Source organism: Abramis brama (assembly GCF_963993115.1).
Source record: "Abramis brama genome assembly, chromosome: 19".
Taxonomy (NCBI): Eukaryota; Metazoa; Chordata; class Actinopteri; order Cypriniformes; family Leuciscidae; genus Abramis; species Abramis brama.
In genome coordinates, this window is record NC_139981.1 from 33,981,669 (window position 1) to 34,000,958 (window position 19,290).

Here is a 19,290-nt window from a genome sequence, read left to right on the forward strand (position 1 = left end):
TCCACCAAGCATTTATCAGCTATTGTCTGAGATACACTCTCGTTTTCTTTTGTTTCCTCAACATCATCATTTATGACAAGAGCAGAACTGCATCCAGCCTTCTCACTACTCTCCACACCAGCATCGCTTTCACTCACCTCATTGTGCCCGTAGACCTCCTCTAACGGCCTCTTGTTTGGCTTCTTAGGTACTTGTTTATCCTGTTCTGTTGCCGTTTTATCCTCGGTATCACGATGAGCTGATCCATTTTCAGTAACATTAACAGGCAGCTGCTGCTCAACGTCCGCTTTTTTATTAGGACAGGAGAAGCGTTTATGGCCTATGTTTCCACATTCAAAGCACTTTAAATTTTCTGTACTTGCATACAGCATATATGATCCATCTCCATGACTTACACGGAACGAGATCTCTAATGTGCGCTCCGTTGAAGTCAGAAACATTAACACTTGTCTCCTAAATGACAAAACGTGTTTGAGATCAGTGTTTTTACAGCCCAATGGGATGTTTCTGACAGGACTTGCGATTTTACCGTATCGGGTTAGTTCTTTAACAATCGCGTCATTTGAGACAAAAGGCGGTACATTGGAAATAGTGACTTTAGTTGCCGGAGCCGTTAAAGGAGTAACGGGCACAAACATTTCCTTAATCCATAATCCATTCTCGGTCACCTGGTTAACTAACTGCTCTGTTTTTAAAAACACGATAACAGCTTTGTTCATACGCGATGCTGAGAGAACATTATCGAAACCTATAATTTCTCCCACCACCACGAGAACATCCTCCACGCTCACGCCAATCTCAGGTACACACCTGCATCCATTACGCAACGACAGGTGCGAGACTCCCTGTCTTGCTTCAGTGGCCATACCGACACGCGACAAAAAGCCGCGAGCGGCTTCAAATACTCAGTAATCTTAAACAAAAATATTAAGACAAATGAGGGGGAAAAAAAAAATAAGAAAGGGGGAGTAAGAGAAGAGAGAGAGAGAGAATGAGTGAGTGCCCGGCCGCGCGCACTCTCATTCTCACCGTCTTCAATCAACACGAGCGCGGTTTTGCTCTCTGAAAACCGATTGTGTTTTATAGATCAGTAGTTTGTTCAAATAAAGTGTTTGATTAGTTAGCAAGTCCATGTTCAGGAAATGCATAATACAAATTGTATGGGTTAATCAGTGGCGGCTGGTGAAAAATATCTCAGGTGGGGCTGTGTCATATTCAGTCGGTTTCAATAGTGTGATAACGGTGGGAGTCTTTAGTGTAGTGGCTCGAGGTTGCGGAATGCTCTTCCTCAAGACATCCGTCAAACAGCCACCCTTCTCTCCTTCATCTGAATACTCTTCAGCTCACAGTCTGTAAATTCTACACTGTAATTGATCTGCTATTTGTTTGAATCCGTCTTTGTTTGTATCTTTAACCTAACTTTGTAAGTGACCTCTGAATATTAGGCCTACTTTCTGCCCTTGGTGTGTGTATTGTGCTGTGATGTTGATTTTGTTCTATTCCTAAACCCAGTCCCAGTGGTTCTCAAACTTTTTAGAGTTGTACCCCATGAGGCTTTAACATCCTTCTGCGCACACACAATCTTCAGTCACACCTTTATCAGTAAGGGACAATATTTGCCCCCTTAAATCGATTTTTCCAGTGCATTTTTACCTTTACGAATACCTTCATAAAATAAATAATGCTTTAAATAAATAAATGTTCAATATAGAAATATGCAATGATGGTAAAAACAATGCAATGATGCTTTTAAATATTAAAACCGCCAGTAGGCGAGTCATCGAGTCATTCACTCAGTAATGAAGCAAGTGGCTGTATTTATGAATTAAAGGAGCCGTATGTAAGATTGTGGCCAAAACTGGAACTGCAATCACTTTCAAATTACTGTAGAGCAGAGCAATTAATCTTTTAATTATTAATTGAACTGTTAATCACTTCGCCCTCTTAGACACCAGTAGGTTACGCCTAATAATGTCTGTTTGTTCATTTGCTCATTGCTTTCCTCATTTTAATGCATTATTTTGTTATTTTCCCGTTGTCTTTTTCTGCACCCCAGAAACCAAAGTTTCCCTCCTCGATTCCCTTTGGTCATGTGACTGCGTCTGTTCATGATCTCACTTGATCATATAATACATTTCTGAGCTAATTTAAAATGCTAAACAAAAGTTAAATAAACTTATTTGCATGTGTTAACATACTAGTTAAACGTTTGGACAATCGGCTGCTTTTCCAGCTTGTCTGTTTGGGAAGAAAGAAACATGTCGGCATGATGATATATATTTATATACAAAACCAGTTTCAAGAACAAGCTTTTAAATCAAAAGTTTTTTTTTTTTTTTTTTTAAAAGATGAGAAATACAAGTTTATTTGAGTGTCAAACCTTTTACACACACAAGATCTTTCTTTGCTGGCGCTCGTTTAGGACCTCATCAAGTGTGTCCAAGCAGACACTAATGTACTTCTGTTGAGTGTGTGTGAGATTCTTCTCCAAAATCAACAGGCAAAAAACTATAAAGCTCAATCTATTAATAATCAATCCCCCCCAAAAAGATTAAAATGAACAATTTATACAAGTTGTAAAACTCACTGTTTTCAAGACTTCCTGTAACAGTATTAATCCAGCAATTTGCACAAATTGTATAATTTTCCTGTTAAAACACTTTATGAACCTTCCTTTCATATATACAGTTTATTGCATATATAATTTCATTAAATCTTTGATTCTGTAGAGATGTTGGTCTTCCGTGAGCTGAATGAGCATCGTGCTCCTGTGTGTTGGACTGTCGTTCGTCAGCGCTCGTCATCTGGTGAGAGTCTCCTTCAGCTTCTCGTACATTAACTGCTCCTGCAAGCAGAAATAATAACCCGATTACAGCAGCCAATGAGAGACGAGCGAGCGGCGTGTGAAAGCTGCAAGAGCTCCGCTTATGGATATCTCACGCATTCTGTTCAGACTGAACCAAAGGGTCACGTAATATGAAGAAATAAAGACTCACGCCTGCGCACACATATATATATATATATAGACTAAACACATATGAGCACGCCGTCAGCGCTTTCACAGATTCACGTTTCTGAAGTTTACACTGAGATAATAACGTTTTTTAATAAGTTCAACGCTTGCACCTTGGAACCCGTTTCAGAGTGTGTGTTCTCGAACTCCAAACACTGTCGTGGGTGAATGAACGTCCAGAACACATTAAAGTTTCTGTTTTCTGTGAGAACGGTGTGTGTTAGCGGCCGCTAAGTTAATAACTAATGATCTTTGCAACAGAAGTGAATCAATCAAAACTAACTTTATCTGGACAATAACTTTATTCTAGATCTGCTGTAAAGCCAAAACAATCTGTGTTACTGTAATCTCTATTATCACTGTAAAGCTGCTGTGAAACATCTCTACTGTTAAAGCGCTGTATAAATGATGGAGACTTGACTAATGTTAATAAAGAAATTTCAAGTCAGTAGCGATGTTTCCATCCACCTATTTTTATAACGCAAAGATGCACATAAATAAATAAAAAATGCACATATAAAATGTATGTGCTCAATTAAGGTGGATAATTAATTTATCCTATAAGAAGTCATGCACATAAACTATGATCGAGAAACATTAACAATAAATCCCCCAAAAGACTTTGCCTCAGCGTCAGCTGTGATTGGATAACTGGAGTAACCAGTGGACCAATGGCGTCGCAGCGTCTCTAATGTTAGTTTGGTGTTTCTGAAACGCCGGAGTCGAAGTGTGTGATCAGAATGATTTGGTGTAATTCCCTCCAGAAGCGTCTCACACACACGAGTGTGTTCTCGAACACCAGCATCCGGACGCCGGAGAACACGACAGCGTTTACTGTGTTTCGTCTGACGCTCTGAGACACAATTTTGTAGCTAATGCAATTTTTATACAATTGAATCAAAGCCCAGTCCGCTGTGACTAACTGTGAAGTCTTGTTGGTCTTGTTCTGGTCTCTCACCTTCTTGGACACGGACGGGCGCACCTTCTTGAAGGCGTCTTCGAAGTGAACTCGGCTCACTCTGATGTCCTTCACTGGCTCTGTGACACAAAACACAGGCTCAAACTCAGAGTTTCTGCTCCAGATGTGTGTGTGTGTGTGTGTGTGTGTGTGTGTGTGTTACCTGTGTGTGTTTGAGCTGGTCCTGTGTTCAGGTGAACTCTCAGAGCGTTCACACTCGCCTCTCGCACCAGCGCCGACAGATCCGCACCTCTAAAACACAACAACAGACGTCAGACTGTGGAGAGCAGGGACGCACACATCGGCATCGGCAGATTACGGTTCATTTTTCATGTTTTCAGTCCAATTCGAAAATTATGGCATTATGAAATGCGTTTTATTTTTCCCTAAATTCTGTTTCCCCCCATTTAAATATACATTTTCTGGATTGTTTTTTTCTCTGGACTCTGATTTAATGCTTAAATGAAATGTTAGTTATCAAAAAATCATGTCTAATTAATCATGAAACTTAAACTTTCAATAAATTGTTCTCAAAATTATGACAAAAAATATATATATTTTTAGGGCCTTATGAAATATTTTTTATTTTCTTTCATCAAATTCCATTTTATTTTTCCCAAATTCCGTGTTTCCGTTTACATTTTTCTGGATTCCATTTTAATGGTTAAATTAAATTCTAAGCAGATTAATTCATTAACAACTTTTTAATCTTTTAAAATGTAAATCAAATGATAGTTAAACATTTCCTTTTATTGTTTTGGCAGACAGAGTTGCACAACAGAGCTTTACTATTAAAAGGAAAACAAAAAAAAAAAAAATTAGATTTTTCCTTAAAGTTTGGATCATTTTATTATTATTAAAAAATTACTATATTAAAGCCAATAAAGTATGGCCTAATTATAATTATGGGTTCACTGTTCAAGTAAAAGCAGTTGTCCACTGTATTTGTTTGCCTTTTGTTTCTGTAATCAGGCAATCAATTTATTTCAAGATTTAGATTTATCGGCCAATATATCAGTTATCGGTTATCAAATATAAAGGATTATCGGTTATCAAATATAAAGGATTATCGGCTATCAAATATTAAGGATTATCGGCTATCAAATATAAAGGATTATCGGCTATCAAATATAAAGGATTATCGGCTATCAAATATAAAGGATTATCGGCTATCAAATATAAAGTATTATCGGCTATCAAATATTAAGGATTATCGGTTATCGGCTATCGGCTATCAAATATTAAGGATTATCGGCTATCAAATATAAAGGATTATCGGCTATCAAATATAAAGGATTATCGGCTATCAAATATAAAGGATTATCGGCTATCAAATATAAAGTATTATCGGCTATCAAATATTAAGGATTATCGGTTATCGGCTATCGGCTATCAAATATTAAGGATTATTGGTTATCAAATATTAAGGATTATCGGCTATCAAATATAAAGTATTATCGGCTATCAAATATAAAGTATTATCGGCTATCAAATATAAAGTATTATCGGCTATCAAATATTAAGGATTATCGGTTATCAGCTATCAAATATTAAGGATTATCGGTTATCGGCTATCAAATATAAAGTATTATCGGCTATCAAATATTAAGGATTATCGGCTATCAAATATAAAGTATTATCGGCTATCAAATATAAAGTATTATCGGCTATCAAATATAAAGTATTATCGGCTATCAAATATTAAGGATTATCGGTTATCAGCTATCAAATATTAAGGATTATCGGTTATCGGCTATCAAATATAAAGGATTATCGGCTATCAAATATAAAGGATTATCGGCTATAAAAATATAAAGGATTATCGGCTATCAAATATAAAGTATTATCGGCTATCAAATATTAAGGATTATCGGTTATCGGCTATCAAATATTAAGGATTATTGGTTATCATATATATAGGGTTATCAGCTATCAAATATAAAGTATTATCGGCTATCAAATATAAAGTATTATCGGCTATCAAATATTAAGGATTATCGGTTATCAGCTATCAAATATTAAGGATTATCGGTTATCGGCTATCAAATATTAAGGATTATCGGCTATCAAATATTAAGGATTATCGGCTATCAAATATAAAGTATTATCGGCTATCAAATATAAAGTATTATCGTATTATCGGCTATCAAATATAAAGTATTATCGGCTATCAAATATAAAGTATTATCGGCTATCAAATATTAAGGATTATCGGTTATCAGCTATCAAATATTAAGGATTATCGGTTATCGGCTATCAAATATTAAGGATTATCGGCTATCAAATATTAAGGATTATCGGCTATCAAATATAAAGTATTATCGGCTATCAAATATAAAGTATTATCGTATTATCGGCTATCAAATATAAAGTATTATCGGCTATCAAATATAAAGTATTATCGGCTATCAAATATTAAGGATTATCGGTTATCGGCTATCAAATATTAAGGATTATCGGCTATCAAATATTAAGGATTATCGGCTATCAAATATAAAGTATTATCGGCTATCAAATATAAAGTATTATCGGCTATCAAATATAAAGTATTATCGGCTATCAAATATAAAGTATTATCGGCTATCAAATATTAAGGATTATCGGTTATCAGCTATCAAATATTAAGGATTATCGGTTATCGGCTATCAAATATTAAGGATTATCGGCTATCAAATATTAAGGATTATCGGCTATCAAATATAAAGTATTATCGGCTATCAAATATAAAGTATTATCGTATTATCGGCTATCAAATATAAAGTATTATCGGCTATCAAATATAAAGTATTATCGGCTATCAAATATTAAGGATTATCGGTTATCGGCTATCAAATATTAAGGATTATCGGCTATCAAATATTAAGGATTATCGGTTATCAATATCAGCCAAAATTTCCATATCGGTTCACCCCTAATGCATAGAGCCAAAACCTACGAAACAAAAAAATAATCTGGAGTTTGTTACAATAGACGAACGCGCAACACTTCTGTCTGTAAAACACACTAGCGCAGAGTATCGGCAGCCGCCTCAGTTCTACAATCAGATCGTAATTAATATCACTCATGAGGAAGTCCAGCGTCTCAGCGAGGGAAAGCGTTTCGATCTCTCGGATCATTAAGAACAATTTACAAACTTACGTGAAACTCTCACAGCGTGCATCATGGGCAATTTCCTCAAGATTGACGTCTGGATCTAGATGTGGTTTGGTGCCTCCCTAAAACACAGTGAATAAATCACAAGATTACCCAAGTCACATGATCACAGCGGTTCAGACGTCCGCATGTGTGTGTTGAAGCGCGGTTCACCTTAGTGATGGTGAGTAATATGGCGTGTCTGTCCGCGGCGGGCGGCAAACCCACATACAGAGTTTTGTCCAGTCGTCCGGGTCTCAGCACAGCCGGATCAATAATATCTGAGACGTGGAGTCATTTACGCGTTATAGAGAGCTGACACAACATCTCAAGATGGCCACAAACGCTTCTCTGCAGTTTATCACCTGGTCTGTTGGTGGCGGCCATCATGAAAACCTGCCGGCGATTCTCCATGCCGTCCATCTCGGTGAGCAACTGGTTTACCACACGAACACTGGCTCCTGACTGACACACACGCACACACACACCACTGATCATCAACTTCATAATCATCATCATATCTAACCAGGGTTTATTAACTGCTGTAACTAGTAGTATAGAGGAAGAGATGATCGCTTCTTCTGTCACACACACACACACACACACACGCACACACACGCACACACACACACTCACCTCATGCTCTGAGCGACGAGGACACAGCGCATCGATCTCATCAAAGAAGATCACACACGGTGCAGAGTTACGGGCTCTCTGGAAGACCTGACGAACCGCTCGCTCGCTCTCTCCCACGTACTGCAAACACACACACACACACACCTGATGATGGCTGAACAACACATACTGCAAACACACACCTGATGGCTCAACATGTCTGCATCATGACGTAAATATACAGAAATTAAATCAATAGAACCATTAAGATTTAACACTTTACTTGAAGCCTTTATATTTAATGCATTATAAAAGTACTTTAATGCACTGTATGATCTCATAAATAAATGTAACCACAGTTATAATACACCTTTAGAAAGTATAATACATTAAAACACGACAAACAACCAATTTCAGACGCAACAAGGAATCTGTGAATATTATAATGCCATTCGACTTTGGTTACAGTTATTTATGTAAAGATATAATGCATTAGGATGTACATTATGATACCTTTAAAATGCATTATAGATAAAGGCTTTAAGTGTTTTTTTTTTGCATTGTGACATTTTCATGACATTTTTACTTCAAGTATTTATATACCATGGTAATATTTGTTATACTTATTTACTTCTGAATTTTAAAATGTACTTTTATGCGAAATATAATTAAATGTTGAAATGTGATCTGGACATGTTACACACAGATGAACAATATGATCTTAAAGGAGAGTAACTCCTCAGGAGGATCTCACCATATTCAGCAGCTCTGGACCCTTGACCGAGATGAAGTTCAGGCCGGACTCGTTAGCAACAGCCTGTAACGAGACGAGAGACTGATGAGGAATGAGTCTGTGCAGAACTAGATCAGAACAACAGTCCTGAACCTCTCAGATTCCAGATCAACTTCAGTCTTACAGGTTTGGAACGACATGAGGGTCGTAAATGATGAACAACCCCTTCAATTTATGAAGATTATGATGAACAAAATGCGCAAGAATCATAAACTTTTGTCACAGAGAAAAATAATTTAGGGTTTTTGCTGGGGAAACAGGATGATGTGAACTTACAAATGTGTCTTAAAGTTGTCACAGCATGGACTTTATTTTCCTGAATATGTTCCTTGAGGTTTACTTACAATGTTAATTAACGTTTTTTTTGCACAATATATATATATATATATATATATATATATATATATATATATATTTGCATAAAAACTATTATTTTCAACCCTCTGTCTGAAATGGTCTGTTTTTAAGGCTTGTCAGTGAGCCGCTGTTCTGATTGGCTGATGCCACTGCATAGGAAACCGGATCAACACCCACTCACGAGTGTTTTGAAAACATTATCCATATAAAACTGTCATTTACAGGCATTATGAAATCATTTACTCATGGTTTGTGATGCAGCTGCTGTCAGATGCTTCATCTGTCAACACGTTTCTCCACAAACTCTCCATTACACACTGTGCCACGACTACAAAACAATCTGCAGTCAGACGCTCCGAACAAACATGCAATCCTCCGATGCGATCCGGGACGCCATTAAAATAAACCATTGCCAGGGTTCGTACACCTTTTCCAATGTCAAATTCAAGCACTTTCAAGGTTCATTTGAAAGCTTTCTCCACACCTGACACCACCGTAAATCACATACCAACACAGTCAAAACGTATTTCAAAAGTCAAATGGCGGTAATGCAGATTGAAATAAAAGTTCACAGACTTTGGCTAAGAGGGTCTTCCCACAGCCGGGCGGTCCGGCGAGCAGCACTCCAGCCGGCGCACTGAGACCCAGAGCTCGGAAACACTCCGGGTTATTGATGGGAGCCTGGGAACACACACACACACAACCGTCAGATCTGGCCTTACTCATCATCTTCACCTTTCTTAGGTAGCAGGGTTTATTCAACAAGACTAAATACACATTAAAGGGATAGTTCACCCAAAAATGAGAATTAGTCCATGATTTCCTCATCCTCAAGTCATCCTAGGTGTGTGTGACATTCTTCTTCCAGACGAACACAATCAGAGTTTTATTAAAAAAATATCCTGGCTCTTCCAAGCTTTATAAAGGCAGTGAAGTCCATAAAAGTGGATCCATCCATGACAAAAGTGCATCAATCCAGCACTTTTGGAACACTTTTATGATGGACAGATGCACTTTTATAATAGATGCACTTTTATGATGAAAAGATGCACTTTTATGATGATAGATGCACTTTTATAATAGATGCACTTTTATGATGAAAAGATGCACTTTTATGATGGACAGATGCACTTTTATGATGAAAAGATGCACTTTTATAATAGATGCACTTTTATGATGAATAGATGCACTTTTATGATGGACAGATGCACTTTTATGATGAAAAGATGCACTTTTATGATGATAGATGCACTTTTATGATGATAGATGCACTTTTGATGCACTTTTATGATGCATAGATGCACTTTTATGATGATAGATGCACTTTTATGATGAATAGATGCACTTTTATGATGAATAGATGCACTTTTATGATGGACAGATGCACTTTTATAATAGATGCACTTTTATGATGAATAGATGCACTTTTATGATGAAAAGATGCACTTTTATGATGAATAGATGCACTTTTATGATGGACAGATGCACTTTTATAATAGATGCACTTTTATGATGATAGATGCACTTTTATGATGGACAGATGCACTTTTATAATAGATGCACTTTTATGATGATAGATGCACTTTTATGATGAATAGATGCACTTTTATGATGGATAGATGCACTTTTATGATGATAGATGCACTTTTATGATGGACAGATGCACTTTTATGATGATAGATGCACTTTTATGATGAAAAGATGCACTTTTATGATGGATAGATGCACTTTTATGATGGACAGATGCACTTTTATGATGAATAGATGCACTTTAATGGACTTCAAAACAGAAACAGCAATTCACTGCTATTATAAAGCTTGGAAGAGCCAGGACATTTTTTAATATAAATCTGTACTCCTCTGAAAGAAGAAAGTCATTTACACCTAGGATGATTTGAAGGTGAGTAAATCATGGACTAATTCTCATTTTTGGGTGAACTTCTTCTTTAAGGCTGAACTAAGAACATGAACCGATGCAATGCTTGAAGTATTATCAATAATCTTCAGTACCATGATGGCCATGTTGAGCTCCTCGCGGATGTCGTGCAGGGCGCCCACGTCTTCCCACGTCACGTCCGGTACGGTGGCGAAACCCTCGCGCTTCGCGGACGGCTGGACACTGGCTAACGACGACTTGAAGTCCGACATGAGGACGCAGAGTCCAGAAAGCTGCTCCTCGCTCAGAGACTCGTTCGTCTTCAGCAGAGACAACAGCTGCTCCAGCTCACATTTCTGCCAGGAACACAAACAGTGGCCGGACATTACATGATCTGTGTTTTATTGCAGTGTATTACCATTTCAAACTGCTAAATATTTAAAGAGCCCTTTCTCAAAGTCTTGATGTTGTTTTTGGGCTCTACTAGAGCAGGTTTTCCCGCTTGAATGTCATGTCTTGTCTTTAGCCTTTCTAAAAAAATCTAAAGCAAAATCTAAATGTGTGAAAAAATGTGAAAATTAAATGATGTTGAACCTACTTTATAACATTTGTCAGATCTGGTCATGAGACTGTACATTTACAACATTACATAGCCAATCAAATATTACTGTTTAAATTATGTTTTGAGGAAAAAGTGCAATTCAAATTTATATTGAGCAAAAGTTGGCAATAAAGAGCCAAAATTTCACATTTAAAGAGCTCCTATTAAGCTTTTGACAAAGTCTTGATGTTGTTTCAGGCTCTACTAGAATGTTGATTATTCTCCTCATATTCTCCATTGTTGCGGCTCCTCTCTTCCCAGTCTGTCAGTAACGCTCTGTTTACTTCCTGTCTCTATGAAGCCCCTCCTTCTGAAAAGCACACTGTGCTCTGATTGGTCGGCTGGATCAGTGTGTTGTGATTGGTCGAGCGCTTCGAGTGTGTTTGGGAAATGTCCCGCCCCTTACCATAACCGCCAGTTTAACACACTACTAACTAACTCAACCAGGCCCCGCCCCTTTATTCTGCGCATTAATTATTATAATGAGGAATATTGTGACGTGTTCGTTCTCAGAAGAAACTCAAGAATGGAGGCGTTTCAGGAGTTCAGAAACACTGACACTGATATAGAGAAGAACTGCAGCTTCTTCATGATCAAACAGCAACATTACACACTGAAGACAGATGACGATGGAGAAGCACTCACTACTAGTCGACTAGAAGAGTCTTCAAAGGCCCTAATTTAAAGACACTGCAATGGTTTCACATGCAACGCAAGCGATGGCGCACATCAAGGTGAACGAGACGGAGGGAAGTCAGTGAGGGAAGGGCAAATAAAAGTGGACTTAAAGGGGTGGTTGAATATGATTTCACTTTTCTAACTTTAGTTAGTGTGTAATGTTGCTGTTTGAGCATAAACAACATCTGCAAAGTTACAACGCTCAAAGTTCAAAGCAAAGAGAGATATTTTCTTTTACAGAAATGGCTTTTTAAGGACTACAACAAACGGCTGGTAGAGACTACAGGAGCTTCTTCACGGGTTAGTGACATCACAAACCCTAAAATTTACATAAACCCCGCCCCTGAACATGATTTATAGATTATCATGACAGAATATGCTAATCAATGACTAGAAGATAACTCCACATCAGCTACTTAAACTCATCAACTAACCATTCAGAAATGTCCTGTTGCTTCTACATGTTGTCACTTCTTCTTGAGTCTCTCCATCATTCTGACTCCAGTTTGAACAAAAGGCTAAAGTTTTTGAAATGTTCAGTGTGTGTGTGTGTGTGAGGTAAAAGGACACAAGCTGTTGTAGCTCCGCCCCCTGTGCCGGGAGCAGCAGCTCATTTGCATTTAAAGGGACACATGAAAACGGTGCGTTTTTGCTCACCCTCAAAAACTTTAACATGCTATATAAAAATATCTGTGGGGTATTTTGAGCTCAAACTTCACACACACACTCTGGGGACATCAGAGACTTATTTTACATTAGTGAAAATGGCATTATCCCACATATTTAAACGTGTGTTACCGGTGGAGAGGCGTCTTCACTGCTGGACTTCAGCAGGATTCGGTTGACGGTGGTCATGGCCGCCTCACGACACAGCGCCATTAAATCTGCGCCCACATAACCCGGCGTGAGACGCGCCAGCTGACGGTAGTCAAAGTCCTCCGGCAACGTGATCTTACGACAAAGTGTCCTCAGAATCCTGCGATGGAAAAAATTGAGGAGACATTTAGTTTTTAGACAGCAACACTAAAGAAAGATGGATAACACTTTATATCCATGCTTATAATGAATTATAGCCCAATTTATACTTATTTATAAGTATTACTATTCTATAAAATATATTTATAAAGATTCATTAAGTCCTATACTGCATTATAACAACAGTTATAGTTAGATTTATCTTATTTTTTATAATTATAAGTAACGCATTTGCCTTTTCAATGTGCATGCTCATAATCCATTATACACTGATTTATAAATGATCAAATATAAAATAGATCCAGAGACACTTCTTTGCTGTACCAATTAGCTATCAATTATGTCTTTAATCGCTAATATTTGCATTCGAGGTCATGAATATGGTAATTTTGATTTGTTAACATCTATATCTCCTCAGCCATATGTATGGTTTTTCTTATTGCAGTTTGAAATTATACTTTAAAAATATTGTTGCAGTGTTTTGCTAGTATGTAACATTAAGAAAAGATACATTTTTTTCCAACTGTTTGTATTAATGATTTCTGTTTTTAATTATTTTAAAATATATATTTTATTTTATTATATTATTGTTAATTAGTTACATTTACAAGTAAACAACTTAAAATGTATAATGAGCACATCTCCATGATTTCTTCATAATGGCATCCTAGGTTTTCACTTTACTTAAAGCCATCAATAATGCATTTATGGAGGTTAATAACTGTATTATCACTCACAATAAGTATTTATAATAACACAGCACAGCTATTAATAACAATATTTTCACTTATTTGACAGAAATAATTCTGAATTATTAAAAAGTCATTGCAAATGCAGCCCCATGCGCTTGATCTGCCATTCTGGATGGCTAACTTCACAATCAATGGAAATGTGCAGTTTAATTTTAATAAATAAAGTATATAGTCCAAACTGTAATCAATAGAAAATTAAACTGAATATAGGCCTATAAATAAACTGATAGTCCTGCTGCATGGGTTTTCGCTATTATTTTAGATAATATAAAAAATACATAAAAGGGCTTTGTGTTTGATTTATTAGGCTAGCCTACTGTCAATAATAGAAAAAAAAGAATTAATTAATTAAAACAAATTAATTAATAAATAAATTAAATATTATTGATGCACATACTTTTCTGTCTTATTGCAATCTCTCTCTCTCTCTCTCTCTCTCTCTCTCTCTCTTTAATAACTGCATTAGTCTGCTATCAGTGGCTCAAACCAACGTTACGAACTCTAAAATGAGTTTTGGAATTAGAAACGGAGGCGTGGGATTAGATGCGTAAGAAATTAGTCCTACATACAAGAGCGCTTTAATGTCAAAAACTTGACAAACGTCTTGAAATACATCATTTGAGTGTTTACTTATAAATCAGTGTATAATGGATCATGAGCATGCGCATTAAAAAAGCAAAAAGCAATGTAATTCATTATAAGCATGGGCTTCAAAGAAAGTATTACTGAAAGATGAACAAGAAAGAGCCTGATAGGTGCTCTTTAGCTATGACATTAGTAAGCCTCAGCTGATTGAGCGGGTTATGTTCTTCAGTGACGACACGTACTTCAGTCGCGCGCCCTCATCAGGAATCCCCAGACAGATCTCTCGATCAAACCTGCCGGCTCGCCGCAGGGCCGGGTCCAGCGAGTCCGGGCGGTTCGTGGCTCCGATCACCAACACCTGAGCCGGCTCCGATAACGAGCTGAGGTCTAAAGACAACAAGAAACAACCGATTATAAAATTATATAAACACACTCAGTCAGTTTGTTACAGAACAGACTAAGCAACGGATCGCAGCTGATCGTGATCTGAACGGATCATCTCCCCACGGTTCGGCACACGTGTGATTCGCAGATCAACTGCTAAATTTAACCATCATAGAGAGAAAGTGTATCATTTGGACGCGTTTTGTCTTGCCAATTTACACATTCAAAAAAATTTTGTGAGAGAGAGAGAGAGAGAAAGAGAGAGAGGGAGAGGAGAGAGAGAGAGGGAGAGGAGAGAGAGAGAGGGAGAGAGGGAGAGAGAGAGAGAGAGAGAGGGAGAGAGAGGAGAGAGAGAGAGAGAGAGAGAGGAGAGAGAGAGAGAGAGAGAGAGAGAGAGGGAGAGGAGAGAGAGAGAGGGAGAGGAGAGAGAGAGAGAGAGAGAGAGAGAGGAGAGAGAGAGAGAGAGAGAGAGAGAGAGAGGGAGAGGAGAGAGAGAGAGAGAGAGAGAGAGAGAGAGAGAGAGAGAGAGAGAGAGAGAGAGGTGCTCGAACACATAATTGCACACTCACTCACTCACCCGTCTCTGCAAGTGTTCTCTCGGTTCTGTTGTCAGTGAACAGTTGAGAAAGAAACCGGATGTTTGTCAGTTTATTCGTCTTAAAGTGACGGCAGACTAATATTCCTGCTGTCGTCTGTCATTAATGTTAATAAAACAACAGAATACAGCTTTAACAAAAGATGAAACTATACTTAATTTCTACAGTGAACAAATAGTGTTATTTTACATTTAGGCTTAATTATTAATTTTTGTACCTGAATATTACTGTTAGACTTTGTAACTTTGTTATTTAGTATTAATCTCTGATTGCAATTTGTGTATTTGTTCTTATTTTATTACTGACTGTTCACTTGTTTTTAATAATGTTTGAACTTTATCAGTTAGGCTAGTAGTTTCTGCTGTGGTGTCGAAGTACTTCATGTGAGCTTTGAGTAATAAATGAAAAGCAAAGTTACATGTAACCCCCCTCCCCCTCCCCCCCTTCAGCCCATAAGATGTATTTACATTTTATTTTTGCTGATACGAAAAATGATCCGATCCGTGGCTCAAAAACCATAAATGAACCAAACCGTGAGTTTTGTGAGATCAACACACACACCATCCAAGCAGGTGAGAAGCTGAGCAACAATCCTTCGCTCCATGTCTTTGGAGGCGATCTCTCGTTTAGGAGTGATGGCGTCGATCTCGTCGATGAACAGGATACAGGGAGCGCTGCTCTACAGGAAACACAGAGATCAAACAATTACACAACCACCAATGGAGACACACACTGATGTCACGGTTAGCCTTACTTTCGGTTCAATTCAGAGGCATACTTGTTTTCCTGTTTCCTTCCTAATTCCTGTGTTCTAGTCACTAGTTTGTTACCATGGTTACTGATTATGTTGTGCACCTGTGTCTTGTTGAGTTCTTGTTATCCTGTGTATTTGTGCCCTCAGTTTGTTCAGTTCTTTGCTTGTAGCCGTTGCATTCGCACCGTCTTTCTCTTCATTGTGAATAAAGTTATTAAGCTGCAAATAGATCGTAATCTCCGCTTACAGAACGTAAGATATCGGAACTTTTTTTATTTTAATCAATCTTCATTTTGATGAACCGATATTGATTCTTAAATCCCAAGAATCGATGTGTCTGTACTGTTTTTAGGTGATGTATGAACAAATCTTCACTAAACATCATCTGTAGCTCCTGCTATCCAATTATGGCTGTAAGCTTCGATACTTTTGATGTGAAACAAAGTCTCAGCTTTCAAATTCTGTCAGTTTCATCACTAAATTCAGTCCATAAATGTGTGTTTATGTGTGTTTAATGTATGTGACAGATGAACCCATCATATCTTCCTCTATACTACTAGTTACAGCAGCAAATACTCATCAGTGAAGATCAGAAGGATCTGATGTTGATGCTCAATCAAACCTCTCGGAAGGCGAAGACATGTTCAGGACTGTGACTCTTACTATGGCTTGCTCGAACAGTTCCCGCATCTTCTGCTCAGATTCTCCAGACACTCCAGACACCAGCTCCGGTGCAGAGACCTTCAGCATGGGCAAACCCGTCTCCTACACACACACCAGACACACTTGCTCAGCAGTGAAAAACACACTCACTCACTCACACATACATACTCACTCACTCACTCTCACACTCACACCCACCCACTCACATACTCACTCACACACACCCACTCACACATACTAACACACCCACACTCACTCACTCACTCACTCACTCACTCACTCACTCACTCACTCACTCACTCACTCACTCACTCACTCACTCACTCACTCACTCACTCTCACTCACACACACATACTAACACACCCACTCACACACTCACTCACTCACTCACACTCACTCACACACACACTCACTCACACATACTAACACACCCACTCACACTCACACTCCAGACACCAGCTCCGGTGCAGAGACCTTCAGCATGGGCAAACCCGTCTCCTACACACACACCAGACACACTTGCTCAGCAGTGAAAAACACACTCACTCACTCACACATACATACTCACTCACTCACTCTCACACCCACCCACTCACATACTCACTCACACACACCCACTCACACATACTAACACACCCACACTCACTCACTCACTCACTCACTCACTCTCTCTCACTCACACACTCTCTCTCACTCACTCACTCACTCACATACTCACTCACACTCACTCACTCACACATACTAACACACCCACTCACACATACTCACTCACACTCACTCACACACACACTCACACACCCACTCACACTCACACTCCAGACACCAGCTCCGGTGCAGAGACCTTCAGCATGGGCAAACCCGTCTCCTACACACACACCAGACACACTTGCTCAGCAGTGAAAAACACACTCACTCACTCACTCACTCACTCACACATACATACTCACTCACTCTCACACTCACTCACACACACCCACTCACACATACTAACACACCCACACTCACTCACTCACTCACTCACTCACTCACACATACTAACACACCCACTCACACTCACTCACTCACCCACTCACTCACACATACTCACATACTCACTCACCCACCCACTCACTCACTCACTCATACTCACCCACCCACTCACACATACTAACACACCCACTCACTCATACTCACACACACATACTAAAACACTCACACACATACTAACACACTCACTCACACATACTCACCCACTCACTCACACACACACTCACTCACACACCCACTCACTCACACACACACTCACTCTCACACACACTCACCCACTCACTCACACTCACACATACTAACACACCCACTCACACTCACTCACTCATTCACACACTCACTCACTCACTCACTCACACACACACACACACACTAACACACATACTCACACACTCACTCACCCACCCACTCACACATACTAACACACCCACTCACTCATACTCACACACACATACTAAAACACTCACTCACTCACACACATACTAACACACTCACTCACACATACTCACCCACTCACTCACACACACACATACTCACTCACACATACTAACACACCCACTCACACTCACCTACTCACACACTCACTCACTCACACACACTCACTCACATACTAACACACTCACTCACACATACTCACCCACTCACTCACACATACTCACACACTCACTCACACACATACTCACACACACACACACTCACTCACTCACTCACTCACTCACCCACCCACTCACTCACACACTAACACACCCGCTCACTCATACTCGCACACTCACTCACTCACACATACTAACACACTCACTCACTCACACACACACACATACTAACACACCCACTCACTCACACACACACATACTAACACACTCACTCACACATACTCACCCACTCACTCACACACATACTCACTCACTCACACACACATACTAACACACTCACACTCACCCACTCACATTCACTCACACATACTAACACACTCACTCACACATACTAACACACTCACTCACTCACTCACTCACTCACTAACACAATCACTCACACATACTCACCCACTCACTCACACACATACTCACTCACTCACACACACATACTAACACACCCACTCACTCACACACACACACATACTAACACACTCACTCACACATACTCACCCACTCACTCACACACATACTCACTCACTCACACACACATACTAACACACTCACACTCACCCACTCACATTCACTCAAACACTCACTCACACACTCACTCACACATACTAACACACTCACTCACACATACTAACACACTCACTCACTCACTCACTCACTCACTCACACACACACACATACTCACACACTCACTCACACACATACTCACACACTCACTCACACACACACTAACACAATCACTCTCACTCACTCACTCACACATACTCACTCACTCACACACACACACTCACACACTCACTCACACACACTCACACAATCACTCACTCACTCACTCACTCAATCACTCACACATACTCACTCACTCACTCACTCACACACTCACTCAC

At 38.9% G+C, this 19,290-nt stretch overlaps 1 protein-coding gene across 2 annotated transcripts in view; it reads right to left on the minus strand.

Annotated features, from left to right (window-relative positions):
- Positions 1-2,263: 2,263 nt before the first annotated feature.
- The window catches only part of nvl (nuclear VCP like), a 42,402-nt gene continuing 25,375 nt past the window's right edge, over positions 2,264-19,290 (minus strand). For both annotated transcript variants that reach the window (XM_084093295.1, XM_084093296.1), the window contains exons 10-23: positions 16,733-16,834; positions 15,877-15,994; positions 14,578-14,722; positions 12,822-12,999; positions 10,879-11,100; positions 9,445-9,549; positions 8,473-8,535; positions 7,740-7,859; positions 7,469-7,568; positions 7,278-7,384; positions 7,110-7,186; positions 4,135-4,223; positions 3,972-4,051; positions 2,264-2,845 (exon numbers count right to left, since the gene is read on the minus strand). In XM_084093295.1, coding sequence (XP_083949421.1) covers positions 2,801-2,845; positions 3,972-4,051; positions 4,135-4,223; positions 7,110-7,186; positions 7,278-7,384; positions 7,469-7,568; positions 7,740-7,859; positions 8,473-8,535; positions 9,445-9,549; positions 10,879-11,100; positions 12,822-12,999; positions 14,578-14,722; positions 15,877-15,994; positions 16,733-16,834 — 1,551 coding nt within the window. In that variant the 3' untranslated portion in view covers positions 2,264-2,800. The remainder of the gene's footprint in view (positions 2,846-3,971; positions 4,052-4,134; positions 4,224-7,109; positions 7,187-7,277; positions 7,385-7,468; positions 7,569-7,739; positions 7,860-8,472; positions 8,536-9,444; positions 9,550-10,878; positions 11,101-12,821; positions 13,000-14,577; positions 14,723-15,876; positions 15,995-16,732; positions 16,835-19,290) is intronic.